The sequence below is a fragment of the Neohortaea acidophila genome (genome assembly GCF_010093505.1).
Source record: "Neohortaea acidophila strain CBS 113389 unplaced genomic scaffold BDY17scaffold_8, whole genome shotgun sequence".
NCBI lineage: Eukaryota > Fungi > Ascomycota > Dothideomycetes > Mycosphaerellales > Teratosphaeriaceae > Neohortaea > Neohortaea acidophila.
In genome coordinates, this window is record NW_022985517.1 from 27,541 (window position 1) to 42,098 (window position 14,558).

A 14,558-nucleotide genomic window follows, 5' to 3' on the forward strand; every position below is an offset into this window, starting at 1 on the left:
AGTCCTCCCAGCAAGTCCATCTCCTCCATGGCTTTCTGACTGTTCCGACGAAAAGTCACGCTTGCAAGACCAACTCCACACTGTTTGAGGTGCTCATGATCCCAGTCTGATTGTGCAACCATAGTTGTCGTGGAACATCAAGCCTTTTAATTGCAATGTATCCTATATCAACTCTATCCTCTTCACAGCTTCGTATCCTTTCTTCGCGCTGCAGTATTTCGGTCGGCACTGACTGCGAAGACCACGTGATGGCTCGCAGCGACGAGATCGCCGCCCTCATCCAATAGCAGCACCTCCAAATCGTACCGCCCATTCTTGATCTTCTTCGCCTCCACCCTGCTGAACAACCATTGCACGCCCTCGTCTGGCAGAGCTTTCTTGATATCCAGATTGAGAAGTACTGTCGGATACCACATGGGCTGGAAGCCGCTCTCATCAATCACTCGTTTCTGCTCCGGCCAACTTCTCCCTCGCTCAAACTCTGGGCTGTAAATATCTTGGCCGACAATGTAGGGCTCCAAGATCTGCGGGAATGCATCACAGCAGTAGCCGAGAGACTCGTTGGTGAATCTCGATTGCGGATCCCGGAAGCAATACCAAATGTTCAGGCACGAGCGCGAAGCCTGGCCTTTTCTTGGAAACCACGCTCGCAATTTGGAAGATGCTTTGCGGAAATCTGGAAAGGGCCATTCCTTTCGTTCCTCCCAGTGAGGCTCCTGGGACGTCGGTCAGTCACAGCCTAGACATAATAAGGCTACCAAATGCTCACCTTCCCAGCTTCGAGCAAAGAGAAATCGGGAACGGGCGGAGGCTGCGGGTGCAACTCCCAAGTCGTCGGGAAGGAAGCGCCGGTTTCGGTGCGCATGTTGGAGTTGGTAATGTACCCGAGCACTTCCTCACGACTGCCCTGAGAGAGGGCAATGTGCACTACACTGGTTTGGCGGCCGAGCTTGACATCCTGGATCCGGATGGTTGCCGGCCCGGTCTCGGTGCGACGCAGAAAGTCGAGATGAAGGGTGATGGTATGCGGCTGGTCCTGCTTGCGCAGAGTGGTGTCGAAATGCTTCCGCACCGCCGTCATCAGACACGCCGTCACGTAGCCGCCATGGGGAACGGTGCCGATAACCCAAGACGAGGAAAAGTCGATCTCGTAGGTGTGGGGGTCGATTTGCTTGATCGACGTCGCCTCCGCGAAGCTCATCTTGCGGTGTGGGATGCAATCACGCTTTCTACGTCAAATTGGCATCCTCAAATATCAAAATCAACGCTGTCGAAGTCCAATGCTTGAGATATGGTGATGTTTTTGTGGCTACGCGGCAGGCCTCGGCATCTCGCATTGAATAATCACCACGGTAGGGCTGGGCCAGGTTCATCGCCTAACCACATTCAGGTGAATTGCCACGAGTCATGCATGTGGCCAAAGCGTCTCGAAAACCCACATGCGTCGCCCAGGCTGTCATCCATTGCTCTTCTTCCAATCGCACACTCGAGTCGCTCCTTTCACCACACCACCCTTAGATGCGATCGCATCTCACCTCCGCAGTCTCCAGAGCTGCCTCGAAGCTTTCGTATTCCACATCTTTCCCCCCCTCCATCGACACCGCCGCTCGAGACGCAAGAGTTTGGTCAACCGCATTCACTTCATTCGGACACCGCAGCTTCTCACGGTTAGCGTCGGCCACTCGACCCACTGCCATTCCCTCTATAAAGAAGCCATTCTCACCCCTCACTCCATCGACCCTCACTTACAACTCCCCTCCCCTCTCAGTCTCCAAACAATACTGTTCCCACCGCCGAAACATGTGTCGACGAGACGCCGAGCTGCCTTCGGCCAGCATGGACATCTCCAAGGGTCGACAAGTTCTGCCCAAGAATGTTAAACCCCTCCACTACGACCTCGTCCTCGAGCCGGATCTCGAAAAGTTCACATTCGACGGACAAGTGACCATCGACTTGGATGTGGTCGAGGACACCACCTCCATTACACTCAATGCGCTGGAAGTGGAGATTCACGAGTCCAAAATCACCTCTGGCAGTGAGACAATCCATGCGTCGGGGAAGCCAACATACGATGAGGATGGTCAGACGGCAAAGATTGACTTCGCCCAGAAGATCCCCGCCGGTTCCAAGGTGAAGCTTCACCAAAAGTTCACCGGGTCGTTGAACGATAAAATGGCGGGCTTTTATCGCTCAAAATACAAGGACGAGAAGGGGCAAGAGAAGTACCTGGCAACAACCCAATTCGAGCCCACCGACGCACGTCGCGCACTGCCCTGCTGGGATGAGCCTGCGCTCAAAGCCACTTTCACCGTCACTCTCATCGCCGACCCCCACTTGACTTGCTTGAGCAACATGGACGAGGCCAGTGAGAAGGAAGTCGATTCCAAGCTGGTCGGACGCAAGCGCAAGGCCGTGACGTTCAACAAGACTCCCCTCATGTCGACCTATCTCCTCGCTTTCATCATCGGCGAGTTCAAGGTCTTTGAGTGCAACGACTTCCGCGTCCCCGTCCGAACCTTTGTCACTCCCGACCAAGACCCCGAGCATGGCCGCTTCGCCGCCGAACTCGGCGCAAAAACCCTTGCATTCTACGAGAAAGAATTTGACAACAAATTCCCGCTGCCCAAGATGGACCAGGTCGCCGTGCCCGACTTCGCCGCCGGTGCCATGGAGAATTGGGGTCTAGTCACGTACCGCGAGGTCGCCATCTTGCTCGATGAGAAGAACGCGAGCGCCTCTCGGAGAGAGAGGATTGCCGAAACTGTGCAGCACGAACTTGCGCACCAGTGGTTTGGCAACTTGGTCACCATGGACTTCTGGGATGGACTCTGGTTGAACGAAGGTTTTGCGACGTGGATGTCGTGGTATGCCGCGAATGCACTCTGTCAGTTGTCACTCCCCCCAAACTTTAACACGCCCAGTACTAATGGAGTGCAGACCCCGAGTGGAAGGTGTGGGAGACCTTTGTGCAGGAAACACTGCAAGGCGCCCTGGCGCTCGACGGTCTGCGCAGCTCGCATCCCATCGAAGTGCCAGTGCAGCGAGCGGACGAGATCAACCAAATCTTCGATGCCATCTCTTACGAAAAAGGGTCGGCCGTGATCCGCATGATCTCCAAGTATCTCGGTGAAGATGTGTTTATGGAGGGCATTCGGCGATACATCAAGAAATTCGCCTACCGCAACACGGTGACAGAAGACCTGTGGGAGAGCTTGAGCGAGGCCAGCGGCAAGGATGTTGTGCACCTGGCTGATATCTGGACGAAACACATCGGCTACCCCGTCATCTCCGTTACCGAGGACGCATCGAACAAGTCGATCAAGATCAAACAGAACAGATTCCTCCGAACTGGCGATGTGAAGCCGGAAGAGGACCAGATCATCTACCCGGTGGTCCTCGGAATCCGCACGAAAGATGGTGTTACGCGCGACGCCGTCCTCGACGCGCGCGAGCGAAGCTTCCCGGTGCCAGACTCCGATTTTTACAAACTCAATGCCGACCATACTTCGCCATACCGCACTTCGTACACGACGGAGCGTCTGCATAAGCTGGGCGAGAATGCCAAGGCTGGTCTGCTCACGGTCGAGGATCGGACGGGCATGATTGCTGACGCCGGCGCGCTGTCCAGCGCCGGGTACCAGAAGACGTCCGGCTTGCTCTCTCTGCTGAAAGGTTTCGACGCCGAGCCGGCATTTGTGGTATGGGGTGAGATTACCTCGCGCATCGGTTCGGTGCGAGCCGCGTTCACGTACGAGGATGACAAGACGAAGGATGCGCTCAAAGCATTCCAAAGAGATCTGTCGAGTCCCAAGGCTCATGAGCTTGGGTGGACGTTCAGCCCCAACGACGGCCACATGGATCAGCAGTTCAAAGGCATGATGTTTGGCAGTGCTGCGTCCGCTGGCGACGAGAAGACAAAGGCCGCAGCATTCGAGATGTTTGAGAAGTTTGTGGCGGGCGAGCGCAAGGCGCTGCACCCCAACCTTCGATCCAGCGTGTACTCCGTCGTGCTGCAGTACGGCGGGGAGAAGGAGTACGACGCGATCGTCCAGGCGTACGAAACCGCCGCAACCAGTGATGAGCGCGTGACGGCGCTGAGCGCACTGGGCCGCGCTCGCGATCCCAAGCTCGTCAAGCGGACCATCGACTTTGCATTCAGCGACCGCGTGAAGGACCAAGACATCTACCTGCCGCTTACCGGCTTGAGGGCGCATCGCGAGGGGCAAGAGGCATTGTGGGCGTACGTCAAGGGGAATTGGGAGTTTGTGGTGAAGAAGATGCCGCCGGCATTTACCATGCTAGGTGAAGTGGTCATGATGTCCACCAGCGGCTTCACCAAGGAGGAACAGCTCCAAGACGTCACCGCCTTCTTCGAGGGGAGGAGCAACAAGGGCTTCGAGCGGAATCTGGCGCAGACCAAGGACTCCATCCGCAGCAAGATTTCGTGGATCTCGCGCGATGCGGATGACGTGAGGGCATGGTTGAAGGAGAACAAGTACTTGTAGACTAGATAGAGCGTAGAGGAGGGAAATCATATATGTTCCCGTACTTCATGCTGTCATTGCCCTTGCCTGCGTGGTCCCTTCTTTTCGGCCCCACATCCGCTCCCGTCGTGGACTGACAGTTCAACGTCAGCCTCAACGTCACCTCCGCGCGTACCAGCAGCACCTCCTCCAATCCTTCTGCTTCCATTCGACGGAGCAACATGTTCTGCCGCGCCACATCCACCTTCATCGGATGTGAACGGCCAGCATGTCCGAGGATGTGAGACTGTCCGCCCGCGAAATCCCCACCGTCTCCACCCCTTCCCACACCAATCCGCAAGAGGTGGAAAGTCGAGCCACTGGCACTCGAACCCCGCGTCCATACTGCCACGATGGACACGATATACTCCAAGACGGTGGAGAGGGATTCGCCGCTTTGAACGCCCCTTCCTCCGAGGCGGTGCGGATTGCCGTCTCTGGCCAGGGTGAAGCCAATGATTTGCTTCACAGACGCAATGGAACGGCTTCGGGCACTGGAAGTGACAGCGGCACAGAGGCCGACGATGAGCGACCGCACCTCATAAAAGCACTCCCAGCCCCGCACCTTCGCCCGCGGAAAGGATTGAAGACGGGCGAGAGAGACGCCGATGTTCTCCTCACCCCTTCCCAGCTCGATGACGATGGACGGCGACTCGGGCAAGGCTACTTCAAACGCTCGACATTGGAAAGAACGTGGTCAAAGGAAGAGCATGACGCTGAACAAGAGAGGCTGCTCAAAGTACGCCTGGCGGAATTCATACGGAGAAGCGCCGAAGTTGCGTTGATGGCTGTCATTGTCCTATGCGTCCTGTGCGGAGCCGGTGTATTTCGAAACGCCTACGAATGGCGGCGGGAACTCCTCGCGCACGTCACCATCATCATACTCCTGGTCCTGGCGTATCCGGTCAAGCTGTCCATTGTGGACGGCACATCTCCTCATCAGCGCATCTGGCAGCGCTTTCGGGTGCCGGCGTCATTTGACCCTGCGACAGTCCTCTACCCTACTCTCCTGCCAATCCTCGTGGCTCTATCTCTCTCCCCCGCAAATCCGGCTGCCGTGTTGCCCAACATCGTCTTGGGATTGTCGTCTCTTCCGCAGAGACTCTTTCCTCGATCTACGCGACTGGGAGGCTTCAACATTGTGCATTGGTTCATCGCTATCGTGCCATTGTTGGTTGCCGAGCGGACAGCCTGGCCCTCCCTCCAACAACCGTACACCGGACTGTCGCCTGAGACGATAGTCGCGTTGTACCCGCTGCACCACGCTCTGCTTCAACCTTTGCAATATATGACGACGACGAGCTTGCTGGTATCCGAGCTGCACCTTCTCTCTGCCGTCTTGATCAATCTTTTATTGCTGGTCACATCTCCCCAGATGGTGATCTTGAAAGCATGCCTATGGATCGGTGGTGTATGTATCTTGGTGCCTGCGGTCCCTCTTCTCGGCTGGAATGTCACTCTCGTACGCATACCAAAGTGGAGGCTTAGGCGACCCACAACTCGCCCGTCCAAGCCGATGTCCGCGGTCGATGCAGCACTGCATCTTTTCAACCTGATTCGCCGATCCGCGACCAGACATGATGGAGACGAGAGTGATGCCGACGAAGATGCAGAACCGCCATCAAGACATTTGCACTCCGACAGCCGGCCGAAGCTGCGTATGCACAGTTTCAACTTTACCGCCTCAGACAAACCGGTTGGGCCCACGCCTCAATCCGCTATCGAGCCGCCTGCCGGTGCGAACGGCTCCTTTCCTGGAGCAGACTTCCGCAAGCGACCGCGAAGCAATACCTTGCCTCTGCTGGGAGCGAACCTCATGGCGGAGTCACAAAGCAACACCCGTGGACGTGCAAAGTCCCCACATATCATGTGGTGTATGTCTTTGACTCACGAACAAGCTGATTCCAGAAAGTACATCTACGCAGCCATCTTGTACTTCGTCGTCATTGCCGTCATTCTGCTGCCCGTGCGAATCTACGTGGCTAAAGCAGCGCTCCACAGCCACGAACCTATCGGATGGGCTTTGGGTTACATTCTCGGCCAGATCGAGGAGTTCAGGAGCATTGTACAGGCTGTTGGCTTACAGAACTGGATCCCACTACCGCCTGAGCCACCAGGCTGGCAAGAGATACACATCGACCCTCGACTCACTGTTCCGCTCATACGACAAGCTGTAGGCGCCGCAAACGGTCGCTTGCTGCTGATTGGCTTCTGGGCGGCCGTGCTGCTTGCCGGCCTCATTGCCGTGTTCAGCCTGACCGCCTTTGTCGAGGTGGACACCCGTCGCAAAGTCTTTCACGGCGTCATGGTCGCCATGATGCTGCCCTCCACATTCGTCGACCCTTGCGCTTGCGCCCTTGCTCTCGGCCTGATCTTGGTAGTATTCCTGCTACTCGAAGTCATCCGAGCTGGACAAGTAGCGCCTCTTGGCAACGCGATCAGCCGATTTGTGGCGCCGTATGTTGACGGCAGAGACCTACGGGGCCCTATCGTTGTCAGCCATATCTTCTTGCTGATCGGCTGCGCGGTTCCTTTTTGGTTCTCCCTTGCTTCAATCCCCCGTTCCGGGGGGACACCGTGGGCGGGCTGGGAGCTGGAGGATGAGCAAAGAGAAGTTGCCATGGTTGCCGGCGTGATCTGTGTGGGCATGGGTGATGCGGCTGCCAGTCTCATTGGGCGCCGGTATGGCAGGCACAAGTGGATGTGGGTGGGAGGGAAGAGTCTCGAAGGCAGTGCCGCGTTTGCGGCTGCCGTGACCGTTGGCCTCATCCTCTCAAAGGCGTGGCTGGTGTTTGGCGGCTGGCAAGCTAGTCACGGCTCTGTCTTGCATCACCACCACGGATCCTTGTACGCATGGGCCGGAACTCTGGCGAAAGCCGTGTTTTGTGCTTGTGGAGCCAGCTTCATGGAGGCGGTGCTGACGGGCGCGAATGACAATGTCGTCGTGCCGGTTGCTTTGTGGTTGCTCGTGAAAGGCGTGCGGCTCTGAGATAGAGGATAGACTGCGAATGTAATAGACGTTGCGACAACTCGTTGATGATGTTTTTGTGCATTTCCATCCAGTCGCCTTCTGGCCCTTGGAACGGTCTCGCCTTCAAGGATTAGGGTTTAGGTTTGGACCACGCCGGAGATTCTTGCAGTGCCAGGGCAGCAGTTTCTCGAGCCGCAAAGGTTGAGCATCGAAAGGATGGAAAAATATCAGCTCCTGAAATTGACTGGAATGACCATGTCATTCTAATCGGAGGTGGCCACGATATTGGCAGGCCACGCAAAGTGAGGTCGAAAAGCCTTGCACCTCTGTTTCTGTGGAAGCCATTGGATGAGAGGATCGACAGCATCAGGGAATGCCGCATAGCATTAGAACGAGCAGCCTCATGATGATCAAATGATATATTCTGTCGTGCGCAGCAGGGCATGGAGAAACACTGGCCGAGTAAATCTAGTTCTTGGGATTACAGCAGTCGGCACTGCAGGATATTCAGGTCTCTGAATTCAGACAAACAGTACATTGATCCTGCTAAGCGCTGTAATGCCACCATTATCGCCATCTCTCTACCACTCCCGCCCATTAAATCCATGCTACACCTGACGGCTTGCTACACTCACGACAACACCGCACGAGCTGACGACTCAAAGGTGAAACATCTCCCGCAGCAACGCCATCGTCTCATCGGGGTTCTTGACACTGTGGCCGATGGTGCGCTTATCCTCGTAGATCTCGTAGTCGTTCCCGCCCTTGAAGCACTTGTCGCCGAAGAAGTGGATGGTGGTGTACTCGACGCCGCCGGGCAGGTTCTTCTCATTCTCCACGTGCTGCAGGCAGTAAGTCTTGTCCCATCCGGTGGGGAAGACGTCGAATGAGATTTGGCCGCCGATGGAGTACCTGCACACGTATGTCAACGCCTGATATCAATGCACGGCAAGGCGCAAACTCACGTCAGTCCCAGATCGGGAAACTCCTTCTTCAGCGCCTCGACGAAGTTGGCACGGACGTTGTTGGCGAGATCAAAGGTCTGGTAGTCATTACGCTCCTGAACACTGGCATTACGCCCGATGGGGGACACGTTGATCATGCCGTTGCGGAACTCGATGAACGTTCCACGCTTGATGGGAATGTCGAGGTCGGCGACGTAGTGCAGGATGAAGCGGACGAGGCGCTTGTAGTTGTCCTCGCCGATCCACTTGATGAAGCTGTGGCTCGCCAGCGGCTGGCCCATGCGGTAAGCCGTGAGCCCATTCTCCGCAAAGCAGAAGTCGAAGAGGGTGGTGACGGGGATGGAGGCGGTGCCGAGCTGTTCCTGCTGCTTTCCGAGGTCGGAGCCGCCGACGAAGCCAATGGCGACCTTGTGGCGAAGCTGAGACAGGAGTTGCAACATTTCCGGTGTCACGCCCTGCAGGGGATGGCGTTAGTGAATGTACAAGTTTGCGAGAGACGGATGGCTGCGGCTCACTCGTCGGGCTGGGGTGAGGGTGCCATCGACGTCGAAAAGGCAGACAGTGTTCTTGATCGCTCTCTCAGCCAGGCCAGGCACGACACTGGCTGCGACGGAGGGCCCAGACATTTTGTATCGTAGTCGAGTGAATGGGATGTGTTGGTGGTTGAAGCGCAAGGCAAGGAGATGTTCAGCAAGCGAGACGGCAGGCCGGTGCGCTTTATACCTCGTCGGCGGAGACCACAAGTGGCAAGAAGATGGGAACAATGCAATGTGTCCTCCCGTTTCCAGGCTGGTGATGACTGTGCGGCAATTCGGAAGGTGAGGTGAGACGGCAACGGCCAATGGCGGTGGAGAAGAAAAAGTTTAAGCCAATGCAGGAACAGCTGTTGTTCTCGCAACGCTAGCGCTCGTGGAACATGGGTCCAGATCGACACGTGGTTGTTGCATCAAACATCAAATGAAGAAATGACAAAGGGAGGCGGATACGAGATTTGGAGACACAAAATGATGAATTGTATTGGGCAACAGTCGTGTGTATTACGCATTAGTTCTCTCCATCCTGTATCCCTGTATTCATATCCGTACATGACCCAGCCGTAATCCATAACCATCCGTACAATCTCGTGTCCCATCCGTTCATTCCTTCCAAACGCCATTCCTGCCCGTCATCCCAGTCCGAATTTCCAAGCCTCACATTGCCATGCATTACATGGCCTGCCGAAGTCAGTGCTGATCATAATACCCCAAAGGCTGGAGGACAACTTACAAAGTAGAGGCCACCGGCAAGCGCGGCACCCATCAATCCCGCCATCTTCAGGGAGTGCAGGGAGCCTGCCTCGCCCGTCGATGGCGTGAAGGGGGTCGTCGAGTGAGTAGACACGGGAGACACGACATTAGAGCTGGTGGGGACGAAGGTGGACGTACCTGTGCTTGACCACGCGTTACTCGTGGGCTTGTTTGAGCTCACCGGTCCCACTGTCACGGCGCTGGTGGTGCTGTTGCACGTGGTGTACGGGCCCCATCCAGTGGCGGAAGAGGAAGAGGTGCTGATGGCCGCCGCGACGGAGCTGGACGCCGGCGCACTCGAGTTGTACCACCCCCAGCCGGAGCTTGAGGCAAGCGAAGTGCTCACAGGACCAACGGTGACGGCGCTGGAGGCCGTCGGGTACGCCCAGGCGTTGCTGGAAGAAAGCGAAGTGCTGATAGCTCCTGCGACGGAGCTAGAAGACGCTCCGTAACCCCAGTTCGAGCTGGACGCAATCGACGTACTCTGAGCGGCCGCTTCCGAGCTGGACGAAGCAATCGACGTGCTCTGAGCTCCTGCGACGGAACTAGAAGACGCTCCGTAGCCCCAAGCCGAGCTGGACGCAATCGAGGTGAACGTCGGCCCAACCACGTCGCTACTGCTGGCCGGTGCGCTGCTGCTTCCCCACCCGTACCCGGGAATCGAGCTGGTCAAAGACGTGCTCACTGCCCCAGCAATGCTGCTGGAGGAAGCAGAGGACGTGCTGACGGCAGCAACGACATCACTGGAGGAAGAAGAGGACGGCCAGCCGTAGGCGGGCAAGCTGAGCGATGTGCTGCCGGTGGAGGCGGCAGATGTGGCAGAGGTGGCAGAAGCCGCACTTTGACCACCACCGTGTCCCCTAGACATGGTCAGTACTGTTGATAAGAGAGGAAGATGAAAGGTCGACTTACCCAGCAGCAACCGACGCAGCCATGGTGCCGGCGAGAGCGAGTGTGGTAGCGTGGTAATGCATCTTGAACGAGGTGCAAGGACAAGTGTAGTCAAATCAAACAAGGGCGAGAGAGTGGGGGAGTGAGAGAGTGTGAGTGTAGGGGTGTGGTGAGTGCGATTGTATCTTCTATACAGAATAGACAGATGGAGGGGTGATGGCGGAGGGAAGATGGGGGAACGGTGGAAATAAGACTTTTATGGGCTGGCTGACTTTATGCTTTCCGCCACGGTTGCCAAGGTTTCATCGGCGGTCTGTTGCGACGGGCGATGCGGTTGGATGTGACGGTGTGACTAGCTAGCCGACTGCTGCCAGGGTAAAGGTGGCGAGTGCGGATGAGGCGTGGTGGTCGTCACAGCGAGGGTGGTGGTGTAGCGGAGTGTTGCTTGTTCGACGTCTCCATGGCAACGCTGCCGAATTCGGGCGGGGCCGACGACCTGCCCATCCGCGTGGCTTCGCGTGCAACTTCTGGATCGTTCTGTTCGCCCACCCTTCCCTCGCTCGTACAATAAACGTAATGCCGGAGCGCGGAAGCTAGACATAGCGATGGAACGACTGCCATCCATGGGTCGCGCGTAGTATATCACGGAGATGGGTATCGGTCCCGATCGCCAACTTGCCCGGTCACAGCCGCCGATCAAAGCTCCATCCGATCCTGCACGCAACTCGCCGGGATGCAGGTATCATGCACCACGCGCGTTACGCAAGCAGCTGCCTTTTCCCTTCACAGACGGCCGATTGTCATTCCGTCCTGCCTTTGCCCAGGGACGCAATGCATGTCCGTCGGGATGCAAGATTGTCGCCCCCGCAACTTGTGTCCAGTTGCCATAGTCGCTGCGCCATCTTGCCAGGATCTGGTGCGCAGTTCAGTCGAGACAAGGTCACTCGCTCCAATCCACCAGAGCCTGTTCACGCTTCTGCGCTGAACAACACTCGAAGCCACAGGCTACAACCGCTGCAACCAACAAACACCTCCCCATCCTCAACATTCTGTTCGAGATCGGCTTCCGACACCTGGAATCCATTCTCATCCCCGCAGCGGCAACTTCGTTTCCAGACTTGATGTTCGGCGTCAAACCCCAAGTCATCCAAATCGACGGTCTCCAAGCCGGTATGAAGATTTGCACTGGCTAACTCGCCCGTGCCATCCGTCAAATGGGCAGTCCGCAGTCGACGATCATACTCGGCCTTGAGCTCGGGATCGGACAGAGTCTTGTACGCCAAAGCAATGTCATCGACCGTGATGGGGAGAGGCTCCTCTGCGCTTTGATTCTTGTCGGCCTTGTCTGGGTGATACTGAAGCAACGAGCGGCGGTAAGCAGCCTTTAGCTCCAAAGGAGACAGCGTAGTGTCTGGGGAGCTTGACAGGCCGAGCAGTCGGTAGTAATCATCGCGAGCCTCCATGCCGAGAAGTCATCTAGGCGAAGGTGTTCATATTTTGATTGAGCGTAGACCTGGACCAAGTCGGGGGAGCTCGATCTGCAATCTCGGAGTCGCTTGGCGTCAAACGTGGATGAGCTTTCCAGACTCATCAGCCTCCAAAATGGCCTCCGCGCTGATGTTCGCTCTCACCCCAGCCGTGCTCACCCAATGTGGCCAACTTCTGACGGCCAGACGCGGGACTGCTATTTGCACCTCGTCCACCACGCGAAAGACTCTGCGGCAAACGAGCAGTTTCACAAACGCCGTTAGCCCAAGCCACCAAGCGTCCTAGCGCGCCATCCGCGACACGCAACGGTTTGGGGGGAACGCTAACCTTGATCAGGAAAGGTGACAGAGCTAAATTTACTCGTGGCCATTCACATCCACGCGTCCTCAGGGACGCAAGGAGGCAGTGACGAAGAGGTCAAGGTTTGCCGCGAGGATCAAAATACGAACTCCTTCTTTTCCATTCTCCACCGCCCCAACCATTCTTTCTCCTCCCTCTATTCACGCCCTCTGCTTTTGCCACTCGGCCTTCTGTCATTCTTTTCGGGAGAGGCACCTACATAATCCTCGCATCTTCATCCAGTCTTTCCTCCCCTTTCCTACCTGAAAAACCAACCCTACAACCCTCCTTCACCTTACCATGCATTTCACCACACTCCTTGGCCTCGCGGCGACCGCTTCGGCCGTCAGCGTCGGTTTCAACTATGGCAACATGCTGAGCGATGGCACGGCCAAGACGACGGCAGACTACCAGGCTGAATTCCAGGCTGCGCAGTCGCTTGCCGGCACCAATGGCGAATTCACTTCCGCGCGTCTCTACACCATGATCCAAGCCGGCACCACCAACACTCCCATCCAGGCCATTCAAGCCGCCATCAACACCAAAACCACCCTTTTGCTCGGCATGTGGGCGAGTCAGGATCAGGCGGGTTTCCAGAACGAGATCACCGCGCTCCAATCGGCCATCTCGCAATACGGCTCCGACTTTGCCAACCTCGTCGTCGGCCTGTCGGTCGGCAGTGAAGATCTATACCGCGAAACTCCTACCGGCATTGCAAACAAGGCTGGCGTTGGCCAGTCGCCTGACGTGCTCGTGAGCTACATCAAGCAAGCACGCTCGACCATTGCTGGTACCGGCCTCTCTGGCGTGCCCGTTGGGCACGTCGACACTTGGACCGCCTGGGTGAACAGCTCCAACTTCGAGGTCACCGACAACTGCGACTGGCTCGGTGTCGACTCCTACCCGTACTTTGAGACGAGCGTGGCCAACGCCATCTCCGACGGCAACGCCACCTTCTGGGACTCGTACGATCAAACCGTCAGCGCGTCTCAGGGCAAGCCCGTCTGGGTCACCGAGACTGGTTGGCCCGTTTCCGGCCCCGTCTCTGGCCAGGCTGTCGCCTCTACCGCCAACGCCGAGATTTACTGGCAAGAAGTCGCTTGCTCGCTCCTCGGCCACTACAACACCTGGTGGTACACTCTGCAAGACGCCGAACCCACCGTGCCCAGCCCCAGCTTTGGCATCGTCGGCTCGAACCTCAACAGCGCGCCTTTGTACGATCTGACTTGCAAGAAGTCTTCGTCATCCTCTGCCGGCGGCAACTCTTCCTCCACTGGTACGAGCAACCAAAATGGTTCCAGTGGATCTGCCCCTAACGGTACGACCTCAGGTAACTCCACTGCCAGCGCGACTGGCACTTACGCGACCCTGACCACGGGTGCCGCTGGAAGCGCCACCTCTGTCGCCTCGGGTGCTTCGGGAACTGCGGCCGCAGCTACGTCGGGCTCCTCTGGCAGCGGCAGCGGCAGCGGTAGCGGCACCAGCACCAACACCGCGCCCAAGAGCGGTGCTGCGGCGGGTGCTGGCATCCTCGCCATCTTTGCTTTGGTCGCCACCTTGTAGATCGACAATCGCATGAAACCGAACCTGCGAAAAATTGGAGACGGAACTCATTCACACATTGCATGCGGTGTTTTATAATTGGATGGTCGCGATTGCGGCTGGAGGAATACGCTTCTAGATCGATAACTGTAGTCATACGGTAGAGCGATCAAACATGTTGGATCTAATCTATTCCCCGTATGCTCTCCATAAAGAGGATATGTGCATCGCTAGATAATAGGAATCGTGATCAAGTTGGCAGCGGTAATGTGGCCTCAGGCAGCAAGATTATGTCAGCGTGGGGCGAAGAATTGAAATTCATTCGAGTCAACCTCCGACGTCGAAATTCCAACTCGTGCTCAAAGACAGTCACTCATTGCTCATCCCGACCCCTCTCCACGACCGTCCCTCGCGCCTCGACCTCCCATACCCATCGTCTCGCGCTCACATTCCCGACAATCTAACGCCTGACCAGCCGAGAAGCCTTCAATCTCATTCCAGAAGCTTGAAGACTCTCTGGACGCAGAAGAGCACGTGTGACGGCAACATCAAA

At 56.8% G+C, this 14,558-nt stretch overlaps 7 protein-coding genes across 7 annotated transcripts; 3 read left to right on the top strand and 4 right to left on the bottom strand.

Moving 5' to 3' along the window:
* Nucleotides 1–152: 152 nt before the first annotated feature.
* BDY17DRAFT_340205 (thioesterase-like superfamily-domain-containing protein) lies at nt 153–1,351 on the bottom strand. The gene is made up of 2 exons (XM_033737979.1): nt 770–1,351; nt 153–716 (listed from the first exon to the last, which is right to left on the bottom strand). The coding sequence occupies exons 1-2, from the start codon at nt 1,199–1,201 to the stop codon at nt 183–185; spliced, it is 966 nt and encodes a 321-aa protein (XP_033587540.1). The 5' UTR covers nt 1,202–1,351; the 3' UTR covers nt 153–182.
* A 449-nt stretch (nt 1,352–1,800) lies between these two features.
* On the top strand, nt 1,801–4,505 carry BDY17DRAFT_253632 (peptidase family M1-domain-containing protein; the record flags this gene model as incomplete). The annotated part of the gene is made up of 2 exons (XM_033731358.1): nt 1,801–2,884; nt 2,938–4,505. The coding sequence occupies 2 exons, from the start codon at nt 1,801–1,803 to the stop codon at nt 4,503–4,505; spliced, it is 2,652 nt and encodes an 883-aa protein (XP_033587541.1).
* Nucleotides 4,506–4,569: 64 nt separating this feature from the next.
* Nucleotides 4,570–7,552, top strand: BDY17DRAFT_300504 (uncharacterized protein). The gene has a single exon (XM_033734068.1). It carries the CDS (start codon nt 4,753–4,755, stop codon nt 7,510–7,512), a length of 2,760 nt encoding a protein of 919 aa, XP_033587542.1. The 5' UTR covers nt 4,570–4,752; the 3' UTR covers nt 7,513–7,552.
* Nucleotides 7,553–8,153: 601 nt separating this feature from the next.
* Nucleotides 8,154–9,085, bottom strand: BDY17DRAFT_311777 (eukaryotic phosphomannomutase; the record flags this gene model as incomplete). The annotated part of the gene is made up of 3 exons (XM_033735573.1): nt 8,154–8,406; nt 8,460–8,914; nt 8,975–9,085. The coding sequence occupies 3 exons, from the start codon at nt 9,083–9,085 to the stop codon at nt 8,154–8,156; spliced, it is 819 nt and encodes a 272-aa protein (XP_033587543.1).
* A 258-nt stretch (nt 9,086–9,343) lies between these two features.
* BDY17DRAFT_180017 (uncharacterized protein) lies at nt 9,344–10,853 on the bottom strand. Its single transcript, XM_033729899.1, has 3 exons — nt 10,658–10,853; nt 9,860–10,605; nt 9,344–9,617 (listed from the first exon to the last, which is right to left on the bottom strand). The coding sequence occupies exons 1-3, from the start codon at nt 10,717–10,719 to the stop codon at nt 9,406–9,408; spliced, it is 1,020 nt and encodes a 339-aa protein (XP_033587544.1). The 5' UTR covers nt 10,720–10,853; the 3' UTR covers nt 9,344–9,405.
* Nucleotides 10,854–11,432: 579 nt separating this feature from the next.
* Nucleotides 11,433–12,522, bottom strand: BDY17DRAFT_180015 (CSL zinc finger-domain-containing protein). The gene has a single exon (XM_033729898.1). It carries the CDS (start codon nt 12,097–12,099, stop codon nt 11,605–11,607), a length of 495 nt encoding a protein of 164 aa, XP_033587545.1. The 5' UTR covers nt 12,100–12,522; the 3' UTR covers nt 11,433–11,604.
* Nucleotides 12,523–12,585: 63 nt separating this feature from the next.
* BDY17DRAFT_300513 (glycoside hydrolase superfamily) lies at nt 12,586–14,270 on the top strand. The gene is made up of 2 exons (XM_033734069.1): nt 12,586–13,739; nt 13,794–14,270. Exons 1-2 carry the CDS (start codon nt 12,764–12,766, stop codon nt 14,024–14,026), a joined length of 1,209 nt encoding a protein of 402 aa, XP_033587546.1. The 5' UTR covers nt 12,586–12,763; the 3' UTR covers nt 14,027–14,270.
* The last annotated feature ends 288 nt before the right edge of the window (nt 14,271–14,558 follow it).

What these genes read in the sequence shown, in the direction of transcription:
- BDY17DRAFT_340205 (XM_033737979.1), bottom strand. Translation starts at nt 1,201, where the DNA reads ATGAGCTTCGCGGAGGCGACGTCGATCAAGCAAATCGACCCCCACACC. An exon ending in CTTTGCTCGAAGCTGGGAAG is followed by an intron (nt 717 to 769) that starts GTGAGCATTTGG and finishes CCGACGTCCCAG; the next exon opens with GAGCCTCACTGGGAGGAACG.
- BDY17DRAFT_300504 (XM_033734068.1), top strand. Translation starts at nt 4,753, where the DNA reads ATGTCCGAGGATGTGAGACTGTCCGCCCGCGAAATCCCCACCGTCTCC.
- BDY17DRAFT_180017 (XM_033729899.1), bottom strand. Translation starts at nt 10,719, where the DNA reads ATGCATTACCACGCTACCACACTCGCTCTCGCCGGCACCATGGCTGCG. An exon ending in GCTGCGTCGGTTGCTGCTGG is followed by an intron (nt 10,606 to 10,657) that starts GTAAGTCGACCT and finishes GACCATGTCTAG; the next exon opens with GGGACACGGTGGTGGTCAAA. An exon ending in GTCCACCTTCGTCCCCACCA is followed by an intron (nt 9,618 to 9,859) that starts GCTCTAATGTCG and finishes GATGACGGGCAG; the next exon opens with GAATGGCGTTTGGAAGGAAT.
- BDY17DRAFT_180015 (XM_033729898.1), bottom strand. Translation starts at nt 12,099, where the DNA reads ATGGAGGCTCGCGATGATTACTACCGACTGCTCGGCCTGTCAAGCTCC.
- BDY17DRAFT_300513 (XM_033734069.1), top strand. Translation starts at nt 12,764, where the DNA reads ATGCATTTCACCACACTCCTTGGCCTCGCGGCGACCGCTTCGGCCGTC. An exon ending in CGGCAACTCTTCCTCCACTG is followed by an intron (nt 13,740 to 13,793) that starts GTACGAGCAACC and finishes GTACGACCTCAG; the next exon opens with GTAACTCCACTGCCAGCGCG.